We start from the raw sequence: 13,865 nt of genomic DNA, 5'->3' as shown, positions 1-13,865 counted from the left end.
ACACACACACACACACACACACACACACACACACACACACACACACATTCACCTCCTACCTTTTCTCCCAGGAATTTGTTTTCTAGCTATTTTTCTAACTTCACTTGTAGACAATATCAGGAGAGGCATTTTCTAAAAGTTTTTCCTTCTAAATAGTTTACTTTGTAGAACATTCTTGCCCCTTAATTAATTTGGATATATATCTGCACCCCCTCTTCTGTCAGTCTTTTAAGAAATCTTCACATACTTTATTTCTAAGAAAAATTTATATAACTTAATTCATATTCTTTTCAGTTGCTTCCAGAATACTCCTTTTAAAAACATTTGTTCTTCTGAAATAGAGTTGTCTAAATATGTAAGATTAAATCAACAACTCATAATTTAGTTGCCATCCTTGTGTCATTCTCAAGGTTGAGTTTTTTTTTTTTTAAATGAATTCTAGGTTGGTTCCTTCAAATTTCAATGTGACAATATTTATATAGAAGATTTGTGGAAAGCATTTTAAACATTATACTAGGTGCCTAGAGAAGAGCATTTCTTCTTTAAATTATTTCCTTCTCAGATGTGGCCAGTGTACGTGAGAAGTCCAAAGACAACGCTAAGAATGATTTGGACTTGCACCACTTACAACAATCCAGTTAACGTGAGTATAATTTTTTTCTGTAATATCATAATCAACACTCATTCAGAAAATTCACTACTCCATGACATAGCTTATTAATCAGACTTTATTAACAGCTCTCTATTAGGGTGTAGACATGCATCTGATTCTCAGGGTGACTAAATCATTTGTAAAGAGATAACTGACTGTGGTGCCTTAGCCTGTGCTTGTGATGAGGTGGCCCTCCTATTCAACTGGTCTCTAAGCTATATGTTCATCTTGTTTGTTTTTGTTGTTATTTGTTTTGTTTTTAATAAAAGAAAACTTTTCTACACCCTGAAAGGATCTCAACAACAAACAAAAGCACTAGTGTGCTTTTAGCTTTCAACTGAATAATTATTTAGTATACAGGCCTATCTTTGACAGAAATAATAGGTTTATGTTAGAGTCAGTAGGGTTGCTTAGAGACGCCCTGCACAGCTAAACATTGACCAACTGTAACTCCCAGTTCTGTGCGGTGAGGAGGCTGGTTGTAGACTTAGTTAACTTTTCAGATTTTTGATGCATCTGAGGAAGAAAGAGCATCTGTTTCCCCACCATTTGCTTAGATGAATGTTTCTAAGCAGAGATAATATTCAAAATATTTAACAGACAGTAAAATGCAAGTACTAACAAATAAGAATGAGCTTCCACTGAAAATAATTTAAGCAGCCATAGCTGTATTAGCGGACTGAGGAGATGCCCCACTTTAGGAATTCTTTCTGTGCCTTATTGTAAAACTAAGGTCATGGCCAACACGGGGGAAGCATGCTATCTTGTGACTTGTGGAAAAATCTGTAGTTTTGAAACTCTTCCAGGAAAAGTGAGATGTTAGAGAGTCCCTTGAAATGTTGCCTAATTTCTGGCATCATTGGGAATCCGTTCATCTGCTCTATGGACACTTATCCCCCTGCCATAAATGGACTGATTCTGTATGCTCATGGAACTTCAATTGACTCTTGACTCTGAGTGCCAACCAAGAAGTGAAATGTCATTTTCTCTAATGTTGCTCTAGAGATTCCTAGAACTTACCAGTTATCATATGATTTCTTTCCACAAAATCTGTTGGCTTCTTGGTAGCAGATATTTTACAGTTATATGTCCATTTCCTTGTACAAATAACGACATTCTCACTCAATATTGAAATGTGAAAAAGAACCTACCTTCAGTTTCTCAGGAGTGAAAGCATTGCACATAGTATAGTTGGACCAGGTTCGATTGTTTTCAGGATGTTTAAACCAAACGCCGTTTTCATCACAGTATTTTGTAACCTTTTCTGTTAATGAAACATAACAATTATTACACTAATATCTCAAAATCCCAAGAAGGAAAAATAATAAATTAAAGCTTAAAAGCCATTCCAACATATTAATCACTTTATAGAACTTGAATGTGAATATGTCAATAGAGACTATAACAAATCATGTATTATACAAAGTGTATTAATATGCATTGTCTCATTTTAACTGTAGCAAAGCCATGTGAGGCATTGTCATCTTCATTTTACAAATTCAAAGCAGACAGTGAGAGGAGTCATGGGTTTGAAAAGCTACTGACATTGAACCAGGATTTAGACCCAAAGACATGGATATGGGTCAGACTCCAAAGTGCTACCTATACTCTACCTTGTAATTTTTTAACAGACATTAAACTTTTGATTGTAGATGGAAACTATTGGAGAAGAACAAGAACATACCTTTCTTGATTTACTTGCAATGTTTTTTCATTAGATTAACTGTATGAAACAGTAATTTTTTTTTTTTGAGGCGGAGTCTCGCTCTGTCACCCGGACTGGAGTGCAGTGACCGGATCTCAGCTCACTGCAAGCTCCGCCTCCCGGGTTTACGCCATTCTCCTGCCTCAGCCTCCCGAGTAGCTGGGGCTACAGGCGCCCGCCACCTCGCCCGGCTAGTATTTTGTATTTTTTAGTAGAGATGGGGTTTCACCGTGTTCGCCAGGATGGTCTCAATCTCCTGACCTCGTGATCCACCCGTCTCGGCCTCCCCAAAGAAACAGTAATTTTTGGATCAAATGGTCAAATCTTCCCAGTCCCATATGGTTAAATCCAATAGAACAAAGAAGTCCAAAACTAAGGGATATATCAAGAGGTCATTTTCCTGCCTCTCAAGAGATTTCATTTGAATCATCTCTCTTCATCCCACAGAAAATATATAGGGATCCAGGCTTTAGCCTTTACTGTTTACTTTTTAAAGTATCTCATAGATGCTAGTTAATGAAATTCCTAACTCAGCTGGACTGACATATTAAAGATCTCCACCTTCGCTATGGGGGGGGGGGGGCAGGCACCGCTCAGCACTTTGCATAATTATCTTCTTTAACGTTAATAATGAGTCTTTGAAGTGAATATTGTTCTTCCCATTTTATATATAAGTAAATTTCCCTTCCATAACTAGCATCTAGTAAGGTCAGGCATCAAATCTGAGTCTACTTCATTCCAAATCTGTTGCAGAGCTATTAAGCACTAATTAAGCCTCTTATTCTGTGGCAATGTGCCAACTGATCAGAGGAAGCAAAACAGGCAAGCCCTAATTGTTAAGATGCAGATGTAGGTGAGAAAATAAGACGATGTAAATGGGACCTGGAAATTGGATTTGGCATAGAAATAAAAGATAACACTGGTTTGGCCCCCCACTTTTTTATTTTTGCTTAGCAAAGAGGAGGAAAGCCTGGCATCCTACTGTCCCTCCAACCAGCAGGTCAATGATTCTGGGGTTGCTCACTGAGGTTAAGAGTTCTGCTTACACTAAAATATTTCAGAAGAAAAGGACAAGAAGATTTTGTTTGGACCCTGAGAAAGAACCTTCCAAGTGCTTGCTTTGTGGTGTCTGCTGGTTCCCATCAGGCTTATTATTTTTTCAATTATTTTTGTGTGATATATTCAGTGCTGGTTACAATATGATAAAGCCTTGGTGCTTTTTGAATTTTAAATTTTTAGCCAGTGTATATGTATCAGTACAAAGTAAAGTTCCAAATTTGATAGAAATAATAAGTTCTCATGGGGATGACTCATAATATCTTTGCTGAAATTCTTACTAAAATAATAGGCCATGATAGCAACTTTCATAATTTTTTAAAATAATATTTGATAACTTACCATATACCAGACCCTACATCAAGTGCTCTATCTCAGAAATAAATAAGAAAACTTCTTTGTTCTGTATGTTGCTTAAATTATTAACTGAGTATATATCTGAGATTCTGGGTTAAGTGCATGAGGCTGGGAAATCACAACAATATAGATTGAGAGTAAAGAGTGGTCAGAATGGTGAGATAATATTTATCAAGACATTATTATTAGCAGGATAAGCACACTGTAAAACTAGTATATTGTTAGCAAACAACTAAAGTGGTACTTAACTAAAATTAGAATTAAGCTGGATTGTCTAAAAAAAAACCTCGCTTTTGTATTGTAATACTGGTCAACAATATTTTAATTTGGTACTGGGACTCTAGAAGGTGAAATCTCATAAATGATCAAAGTTATCTATATTCCATTCCAGTGACCTAAAGAATTTTAGATAATGTTGTTGGCTACAAGATAATATTTAAATTCTAACCTCTGAATTGGCCAAGCAACTGAAAGAAAAAGTCAGGTTGAATTAAATAACATAGAAATAATGAACAAGCAAACATTAAAATGAATGTACTTGCCAAACTTAATCTCAGTTATTCAGATATTCTCTAGTTCTTCAAAGCACCTATGTGATGTGTTTATTGTCTGAGAGATCAAATAGCAAGCCTAGACTGGTATAATATGCAGTGAGATTTTGCAAGTGTATTTGGAATCTTCACAAAATTTTAATCTTTGATAATTTCTCAGGGAAAATATTTTTGAAGCATTTTCCTATGTTAACAAAGGCAAAGCATTGCTGTACCTAAAGATAATGCTTTTATAGATGGTTATTTTCTTTTTTAGCACAGGATGTGGAAGTCAGAATCGTATGGTAATATTTGAAGAACATTGCTATTGTTTTAAAGGTTAAGGAAAAAACATACTGAAAAAAAGAGAACTTTATTTGGCTGAAAAATCACTGAGATCTGATAATATTTAAAACAATTTTCTATTAGTAGGTTTGGTTACTCAATCTGCTAAGAGCTAGTACAAAAATCCTTTTTACTTGGCAGTTTTTAGGTGTAATTCATCATTTTTTATTGTATGACTGAAACAGGTATTATTTTACTAAATGCAAGATTTAAACTGCAGGTTATAGAGTTATTTGTATATTTAATTTTTATTTAAAATGTATGAAAAAATATTTTTTCAAGCAGCCTATTAGAATCATTACTGCTTCATGTAAGTCCGTTACAAAGTTAAATAAGAAAACTTAAAACTGTAAATTTACTGAGATAGCCACTAGACAAACCCTATTTAAAGCATCTTTATTGGACATTAACAACGTGTGAAAAAGGATTAGCATTGATCAGCACGAAAAATTGATGTTGAAAATTTGTCGATTATTTTGCTAATGTTATTTGTCAATGACCAACCCTTCCACGTTTACTTGTGATTTTTAAAAGTGGCCACATTTAATATTTATCAGATTGCCGAAAGCAGTTTTTTTTTTTAAATAAAATGAATATAATTTGGTTTCAATGAAGTTATGTAGCCAGATATGGGAAAATATATTGCATGCAGAGAGATGCTACTCTTAAAGAAGGTCATTCCACTCATGAACAAGGCTATAGGAAACGGTATTTTTTGTTTTGTTTTAACTTAAGTGTGGATCAAGTCATTTCTTGGTTTTAACTGTTACAACTATCAAGAATTTGTCCTCCTTCACCTGATGAGTCTTTCAATTTTTGAAGAAAGGATTATGTTTACTCTGGGTCTTCCCTTTACAAACCAAACATCCCCCATTACTCACTCCCCACAGCTTGTCCGCTCACAGCCTGGAGACTCTCCACATGTGCTTTGATGATTGATATTTCTCTCTAAAATACTCTATGTGTGGACTGACCTGTGAAAAGTACGATGTGCTTCTCTCATTCCAGATTCACATGGGGGAACTACTTGCAGATTCTGAGGTCCTGTCCCTAGAGATTCAAATTCTATTGATCTGGACAGGGTCAGGCATCTGCATTTTTTAAAAGCTCACCATTTTTTTTTCATTTTGTGAAAGGGCATCTGGGTTGAGAATCACTGTCCCAAACCATAGTTGGACCATCTTGGCTCTGTGCCATTAAAGTTGTTTGTTTGGCTTCAAGTGTGGGGCTGTAAATGCTTCCTTGCTAAATTTTGCTTTTTACATTCCAGCATATTCCTTCAGAATGTCAGCCTTTTTTGAATTTCAATGCAGTTCTTTCACTATCTGTCTTTTACCAAGGACTTTTTCCAAAGTGAAACCTCTGGCATTTCATTAATGTGTTGTGTGTGTGTGTGTGTGTTTATAATTTAAGTTTGGAATATATGTATATATTTCAGACACACTTTTAAAGTGAATTTGTCCTGCAGCTGAGAGGTTTCTGTATAAGAACCAGGCTGAAAAGATGGATCGATGCCTGGAAATCTCTGATTTGTTGATCAAAATTTTGCCTTGTAGTCAATATTTATATCCACTTTGGCAAGAGCTGCATTGTTACTTTGGAACTGGCCTAGTATCCTCAACTGCACAACAGCTCTTTGTGCCAATCAAGTTACTTCTAATGTAGTTGTCAAATAAAGATTAATGAAGCATCATTCATTGGGAAGAGTCAATAAGGTCCTGAAGGATTATCATCAAATAGCATTTAGTTAGAGATTCCAGGAATGTAGCCGATTTAGGGCACAGCACAAAGCCCTTTCTTTCTTCACATCCCAACTTTTCCATCACAATGGGAATTCCCAGAAGTGGCTAGCCTGCACTGGTTTTAAAAGAGGTTCTGTGCAATCCCACTTCCATTATCTTTGCCTTACTGAGGTGAAATTTTGTTTTCAGGGACAAATTAGATCTTTTACTCTTGAAGGAAGCACAAAAAGCATTTTTCAAACATTGTTTCAGGGGTAGATTCATTTTTCTTCTTTAATTGGGATTCTAAAGCCACTTAACCCTGTAGGCTCAGGCTCACTTTACTCTCAGGAACAAATTTCACCCATTAACAACCTATATGTTGTGCCCATAGCTAATCCATTTAGTTTCAGCATCTGGATCTCCTTCATAATTAATATTTCTACCCCCTTTTCAGTAAGACAATTGAAAAATGTTTAAAACTCACATTTAAATAAAACTATTCACAGAGTTTTAGAAAAGCTATGCTTATAAACCAGAATTTAATACCAACACATATAACTGACCAGCAATATGCCTTAAAAAAAGGACAGCTTGTAATATTTGTACACCTAAGCAGTATTTCAATTAAGGAAACGCTTCAGAAGCTGCTGAAATGTGGAGTATGATTAGGTAGGTACATTTTGTATCTGATTTTCTTCTCAAAACCATGAAAGCTCTAAAAGCTTCATAGCAAGAGCATAAAATGAAAATAAACACTCTACCTGATGGATCAAAATCCGGAAAATAATCTGGGCAGAACTGATAGGACAGTACTCCAGCTGGTGTGTCATCCCAGCACAGCCATCCATCCCAGGTGCGATTGCAATATGGACCTGGACATTTAGAAGGAAATTAATATTGAAGCCTTGTGGATTTAACTAAATGAGAAGATTGATCTCAAGACAATATTACATGTAGTTGGGCTCACTACACCAGTTATAACCACCTACTTTTCAAACGAGCCAAAGTCATTTATTTTGGAAATACAGTTTCAAATAGCCTTAGCATATCTGTGACCAAATTATCTCATTGGATGACAAGCAGGGCTCTATATCTACTTTGTAAAAGGTTCTAAAGTTGAGCTAATCAAAAAAGCAAATGCCCCAAAGACGGCAAGACCCTCTCTCTCTCAAAAACAAAACAAAACAAAACAAACAAACAAAAATCTACCCAAAACCATGAAGATTTACCTCTATAAAGGTATGTATTCAAAAGAATCAGATTCAGGCTTTCAAGAATGCTCTCAAAAATTATTTAAAAAATGAAAAGAGCTCTCAGAAAATCCCCGAAAATATCAGTACTGTGTTTTTATTGTCTCATTGGCTTCAACGAAATTGTTTCTCCTTCGGTCAGAGTTATATCTAATGCCTGTTCAGTTCTTGATAAACACTGAAATTACTGCAGACAGAAGAATAACATGTATCTGCCTTTCAGTTGACTTGATGTTTTTGTTTAAAGGAAAATGCTAAAAATAAGAACTACAAACTAAAACTTGAACTATTTGAAAGCAAAGAATGTGCAGTAACAGAGTATATTTAACCATTTTTTTCCTACCAAGTTGGCTTGTCTTAAAATGTACCTGGTAGTAGACCAGACACAGTGTCTCACACCTGTAATCCTAGCACTTTGGGAGGCTCTCTTGAGCCCAGGAGTTGGAGACCAGCATGGACAACATGCTCTACAAAAAAATACATGCTCTACAAAAAAATACAAAAATTTGCCAGGCATGGTGGTATGCACCTGTAGTCCCAACTGCTCAGGAGGCTAAAGTGGGAGGATCGTTCTGGGTGAGAGAGGGAGACCCTGTCTCAAATATATATATGATTGTAAAAGATCTTATTAAATCTTTTCAAATGCCTCAGAGGACAAATAGGAAAATTTAAAGGGATGCTGCAATGAGCTTGCCCATCACATCTCCCCTTTTGCTTTCTATGGGTCCTCTACAGCTAATAGAATATGTTTAGACCGGAAAATATCTGGGCAGTCACATACAGCCATTCTGGAGAAGCTGGTAGATAAGCAATGTCTGGCTAGGAGGTATCATTTTGTAATTCTCCTGGAAAGTGGGGCCAGAAAGTGTGGAAGAATAGTATGGGTTGCCATCCAATTGACAGTTAAAGGGAAGATACTACCTAATTAATCCAAGCAAGATAGGGTTTGATAGCGTCCACCTCAGTCAAATTCTCTGTCCATTATTTTCCAATTCCCTTTCCTGTCATTTTCTACATCCCCTTCCTCACTCGGTCCTGTATTGTTCCTGCTCGCCAGGTGTGAATACTGAATTATTGCAGTCATTTTATCATGAGGGCAGATGTTAGTCAAACTGCAGTCGGATGAACTTGAGCAAAGAAATTAGGCATATGCACTGCATGAAATACACAAACATACCATAGTGTGAAAACTGCTGGCATATTAAATTAAAATTATTCAACACATATTTAACCACAAAAGAAAATGTCTTTAATGGTGTTTCAAACATATGTTCATATACATCCTTCTCTTTACCTTCTCCTTGGTATGGGGGTAACTGCTGCATCCGGTCATAGCATTTGTACTGTGCATCCATCATCTTCTTTCGTCCTACGACGTAAAGAAATGGCTCGGGCTCTATTGTTGGATAGGTTTGATTTGAAAAGGCAGGAAGAATTGGGATTGGGTGCTGTATTAAAAAGAAAAATCAATTACTTATAGACAGGAGGAATGGGTGAGCACAAACAAATGAGACAACGAAAAAATTTGAAAACATTTGTTTTTGCTCTCTAAGCAATATTTATTCATGGTCTCTATGTACAATTCTTTTTCGTATACATAACTAAAAATGTTTTTACATTTCATCTACAAGTTCTACCTGAACATTTTATATTTGCATTTACTATTGAAAATGGATAACACCTACACACACTCATACACCTCTTTATCAGTTAGGATTGTTTTAACTGTATTATGATTCTAAAATTTAGAAGTAAACAAAACAAATAATCTAATTTCCAAAAAATAAAATATTAAATCAACTTTGCCTTACTCTAAAGAATCATGAATCATGTTATTAAAAAATAGACATAGTTCAATAAATATGCTTTTTTATTTGATTCTTTCAGCTAAATTTTATTGGTGCTGTGTACACTGCTAGAAATTTATCCCATCTATTCCATAGAACAAACAAAATATGTTTTATGCTCCTCATAATTGACCATAATCTCCTTAAATTGGTTTCAACAGCAGATGACCTGTACAGGGCAATTTATTTTCACTAATGAAAAATCGATGTATTTCTTAGATATTTATCTCAGCACATTTGCATTTTGGTACAGATTGACAATAGTTTTTTTTCAGTTTCAGTTAATCATCACCATCACAAGTCTCTCTTTTTCAAAGGTAATGTGGGTGTTTGAAAAGATCACTCTGTCACATTGCTCTTTCTAACTTGTGTTTATACAGATTTCAATTTCTTTTGTGGCTATGACCAATGTTTTTAGTGGTGTTGGAATCTGCAACTTTTTAATATCCATGTTCTACATAGTGGTTTTTTCTTTTTCTTTCTTTCTTTTTTTTTTTTTTTTTTTTTTGAGAAACCTAAAAACATCAGCCTGCACTGACTTTCCTTTTTCTGAATTTAGGAATGCTGTTTAATTTCTATCATACCCACTGAAACTTCAATTCTAAGATTGAAGTTTCTCCAGTTGTATTGATGGCAGAAGTGGTGTTATGTACTCTTCTATATGTGTTAGTTTCTAAACAAAACTCATCCCTATTAAGTTGACACGTATATTCCTGGCTCTTCATGGTGAATCCTCACTGTTTTCCATGCGTGTCGTTGTGTATGTCCTATACGACAGCACATCACTAACTGCTAAGTTGTCCAGCACACAATCCAATCAAAATTCAGAGTTTGGAGAGAGTAGGGAGCACAAACATTCAGGATGGCTACAGATACAAGGTAGAATTTGAATTGAACCTTGAGTGTATGTAGTTTCTGCATAGGCACAAGGTGGGCTGAGAAGCTTTTTGGGATGAAGGGATTTTTCCCACAAAAGTCAGGAGGTTGGAAATGACATGCATGAACCACTGTGAGAAAATCATCTTGCCTGAAGGGGAACATATTTGAGGGTGAGAAGGTCAGGACTTTGCTTTCAAGACTCTGCATTATCTGAATCTTCAGATAACAAAAAAAGTTAAGACTTGTTTTGTCACTTTGAGCAGATTAGCAACCTCTCACTAGATCTGTTTCCTCAACCTAGGAAATGTAAAATAAGAAGAGTAGAAAGAATAATATTTATCATCTATGATGTTGTGAGGATGAACAAGAAAATAAACACAAAGTGTCAGGGACACGAAAGGTTCAAAACATTTTAGCTAATATTGTTAAAACATGGTATATAACATAATATAATATGATAAAGATGTTCTATAGATTTTTGATCAGTGAAGGTTGTGAAAGGAGAATTTTTAGTAAAATTCATGCAGCAGCCATCAGATGTCCACAGGTTAAAGGTGCGGAGTGGGGTGGGGGCAGCAGGAAGTTGAAGGCCTGGCTGGAACAAGAAAGTACCACTCTTAGCACTTTCTCAATGATAAAAACATGAAGGCATATTTGAATACAAGGAATGGGAAACAGTAATAGTCAAATGGCCCAGATAGTTAGCCTAGATATTTGCGGAAAAATATAGTTGCCAATAAAGGGGAGATTCTGGGAAAGGAAAACATTTTTAGGGGGAACTTCTTCCCCTTGGTAAGTAAGTCCTATTTTGGGTTAGATTTGGAGATGGTCGCAAGCCATCCCAGTGGAAATAGCTTGCAAAGAGAAGATGGTGAATACTTAACATAATTATAACATTACTGTGATAACTTCAAATGGACACCAATTGTGAATAAAGTTGACACTACTCTTTAAACATTTTATTTCTCATTTTAATGTCTCTTGAATTTATGTCACAAGAGAAAGTAATGAACCCACAAAAATGATTAAAACTGTGCAAATCCTTTACCAATGCAGCTGAACACAATTCCTTTTGATATATGGCACTTTCCCCACTGGCCTTCAGATCAGTCAGCAAATATTGATCAAACTTGATGAGCCCAACATTGTGCCAGATGCTGAGGATACAGTGCTGAATAAAATAAGTGTAGATCATGCTCTCATAGAGCTTACTGTCTGGCAAGATGGACCAACACTATAAAATGTATTTCTGACCTGAAGTTATGAACAATAAAGAATCATCAGTCATAAAATTCTTAGATATCCCTAATGGAATTGGAACATGATTTGCAAAATTTTAAAAAAAGGGTAATCTGAAGGGATTCTATGTTGAGGTTTCTTTTTTTAGTCTATTACTGAACACTTGTATGAATATGTATGTTTTAAAAATTAAATTACATATCAGGTAACCACAAAGCAAGGATGGATCATGATGCCTTCACAATAGAGATATTAATTATTGGTTCAGCTTATACATGTATTTTAGATTCTTCTTTTGTGGCTCTAAAATCTTCAGTTAATATGAGAATGATCATTTGATATATTATTAATTTCTGGACCATTTTCTCACCATCTTCATATTGAATTCAAAGATGAAATATTATGTCATATATAAATCTTATCCTTCACTTATATTAGATATGCTAAACACTAAGAACTATTTTGTTTAAAGCTGGCTTTCTTCCCAAAAGAAACACTCTGAATTCTCTTTTTATATGGCTGACAACCAAGTAAGAGATTTTCCTGCTTTAGTTGGAAATTCATGGAAACTATAGGCAAATAGTATGTCTGAGGATATCAAGCAGAAAACCCTACGCTGTATTTTCAATAACATTTTTATTTGCTTTAATGCAGTTTTAACATCAGTAACAGTGGAAATATGACAATCTGTATATGAGTAGTTATAATTCATGCTGATGAAAGTAGCTTCCATCTTATCATTCTTGCAATATTGAAACAAACTCCAGTGAACTTGTTTGAAGCTGATTCAGTAGAGATTGTTTCAACACTGAAGGAATGAAAAATTAGAACCTCTGTTGTCAGACGAGCAGTAATAATCTGCATCAGTTCCTGGTCTGGTTCATATTTGAGCGCTGAAGATGGAATTTTCCCAGCAGTAGATGAATGTCTCAGTGGCCTTCTTCCTAAAATAACATACACATTGGCACATTCTGTTTATGCATACAGTCATCCCTTGGTATACTCAGGGGATTGGTTGCAGGACCTCCTGTGGATACCAAAATCTGAGGATGCTTAGGTCCTTCATATAAAATGGTGTAGTATTTGCATATAACCTATGTACATCCTCCTGTATTATTTAAACCATCTCTAGATTATTTATACCTAGTACAATATAAATGTGATGTAAATAGTTGTTATGCTGTATTATTTAGGAAATAATAAAAAGAAAAAGAGTCTGTATGTTTTCAATACAATTTTTTCCTGAATATTTTCTATCTGAGATTGGTTCAATCTATGGATGTACAACCCATGGATACAGAGGGCTGACTGGATAGATAGATAGATAGATAGATAGATAGATAGATAGATAGATAGAAACATATAAATATATGTATATGTATGATTATATATATATAATATATATACATATAAAATTCCAATCATGGAATTACTACTGCTTAAAAATAACGTATATACAAATTTCATAAAGTTTATTAAATGTTAAATTTTTGCTGATAATTTTATACAAATAAGAATTGCTGGGAAGGTGGTATTATTTTCAGCAATACAGAGACAAAATAAAACCAGTAATGATTGGATGAAACTACCAAGCAATGTAAGAGACTTAAAATATCCTATTTATTATAAGTGTTATGTCTATACTACTTATTTCAGGGGGTTAAATAAACACATGATTATATGATCACATCCAGATAGAAATGAGATATTAAGGGCATATTGTTTTTCTGAAAAAAAAACATCAGTTTTCAAAGTTTTGCATATAAACCATCTTACATTATTTTTCAACAAACAAACAAACCTCTTAATTGTCGTTCCATGTAACAGTTTAGCTGCCGTATATGTGATGTCACTCCTAGAGGTTCAAGTAAATGGCGCCACATATACGACCACCAAGCTGCCACCAACATCAGTAGTCAGTAGTCAGCAGCCCAAGCATCATTGTTTTTTTCAGTCAACAAATACTTTGAGTGCCTCTCACATGTCAGGTACTCTTCTAGGTTCTGCAAATTCAGCAGTGAACAAAACTGGCAAGCCACCTGCTCTCATGGAGCTTACATTCTAGATTTTATCCACACTAATCATGGAGTCCACAAGAAAGCTATCTGATTTGAAATGGTCATATGTTTATGCAATTCCTACTGTGATGTAGGACAGTCAGGTTGCTTTTGTGTTACAGTTTCTAGTAGTAGAGAGACAGTTACAGAGCTGTTCTTCATGGAACTTTGAGAAATGGTCCATCTCTGCAATAGTTCAAGCCCACTGAGTGTGTGGACCCAAG

The 13,865-nt window shown here is 35.1% G+C and overlaps 1 protein-coding gene across 3 annotated transcripts in view; it reads right to left on the bottom strand.

Moving 5' to 3' along the window:
- The window catches only part of CALCR (calcitonin receptor), a 152,080-nt gene that overhangs the window by 43,539 nt on the left and 94,676 nt on the right, over positions 1-13,865 (bottom strand). For all 3 annotated transcript variants that reach the window (XM_023226693.3, XM_023226694.2, XM_023226695.2), the window contains 3 exons: positions 8,914-9,067; positions 7,131-7,241; positions 1,804-1,916 (listed from right to left, as the gene is read on the bottom strand). In XM_023226693.3, coding sequence (XP_023082461.2) covers positions 1,804-1,916; positions 7,131-7,241; positions 8,914-9,067 — 378 coding nt within the window. The remainder of the gene's footprint in view (positions 1-1,803; positions 1,917-7,130; positions 7,242-8,913; positions 9,068-13,865) is intronic.

Source organism: Piliocolobus tephrosceles, chromosome 8, assembly GCF_002776525.5.
Source record: "Piliocolobus tephrosceles isolate RC106 chromosome 8, ASM277652v3, whole genome shotgun sequence".
Taxonomy (NCBI): Eukaryota; Metazoa; Chordata; class Mammalia; order Primates; family Cercopithecidae; genus Piliocolobus; species Piliocolobus tephrosceles.
This window is presented reverse-complemented; position numbering and strand designations above follow the sequence as displayed.